The sequence below is a fragment of the Ciona intestinalis genome, unplaced genomic scaffold (assembly GCF_000224145.3).
Source record: "Ciona intestinalis unplaced genomic scaffold, KH HT000177.2, whole genome shotgun sequence".
NCBI lineage: Eukaryota > Metazoa > Chordata > Ascidiacea > Phlebobranchia > Cionidae > Ciona > Ciona intestinalis.
In genome coordinates this window covers 111,659-112,418 of record NW_004190499.2, presented here as the reverse complement: position 1 = coordinate 112,418, position 760 = coordinate 111,659, and the positions used below count along the sequence as shown (strand labels likewise).

At 39.3% G+C, this 760-nt stretch overlaps 2 protein-coding genes across 2 annotated transcripts in view; both read right to left on the bottom strand.

Annotated features, from left to right (window-relative positions):
- The window catches only part of LOC101243169 (mitotic-spindle organizing protein 2B-like), a 15,785-nt gene that overhangs the window by 6,023 nt on the left and 9,002 nt on the right, over positions 1-760 (bottom strand). The window lies entirely within an intron of this gene.
- LOC100177352 (catalase-like) overlaps positions 1-760 on the bottom strand; it is an 8,074-nt gene that overhangs the window by 3,448 nt on the left and 3,866 nt on the right. The window contains exon 8 of the mRNA XM_026839245.1: positions 235-378. Within this exon, the coding sequence (XP_026695046.1) occupies positions 235-378 (144 nt within the window). The remainder of the gene's footprint in view (positions 1-234; positions 379-760) is intronic.

Genomic DNA, 760 nt, shown 5'->3' with positions numbered 1-760 from the left:
AAATTAAAAAAATAGAATAAATTATGTGATAAAACATAAACCTATGCTTTTGATTTCTTTAAATACGATAACGAAGACCAGATCAATTAAAACAACGAAAAGAACGGAATTGGCACAAAACGCTAGCAGTAAAAATGTTGAATAAAAGTTTGATTCGACTTCTGCGTTCATATATAGAGTAATAACCACAACATATGCAAACAGATTCATCTTCTACAATACAAACTCACTCACCTGTATGTACATGGTCCAACTTGGGTTGTTACCGTCAGCGATGGCATTGTATAAATCTCGTATTGCATGATCTGGGTCAGTGGCAGCCAATGTATCAGCTTCATCGGCCGTCAGGTTCTTAATGCCTTGATCTGTCTGTGGGGGAGATCATATGTAGGATTATGGTTGTTATATGGGTGAGGTCTTTTTCGGGGACCTGGGATTTAGGCCAGAGTTGGCCCATTACCCCAACATTGTATATGCGCATTCTATTCTATATAGGTGAGGTCCTACAGTGAGGCACGTCATGGGACCTGAGATTTAGACCAGGGTTGACCCATTACCCCAACATTGTATATGCACATTCTATTCTATATGGGTAAGGTCCTACAGTGAGGCATGCCATGAGACCTGGGATATAGCCAGAGTTGGTCCATTACCCCAACATTGTAGATGCACATCTTAAAGCGCCCAATTGTTGAATTACATTGATACAATGTAATTGAAATATTGCACCAATTATCTGTTGTATTGAAGTGGATTACCA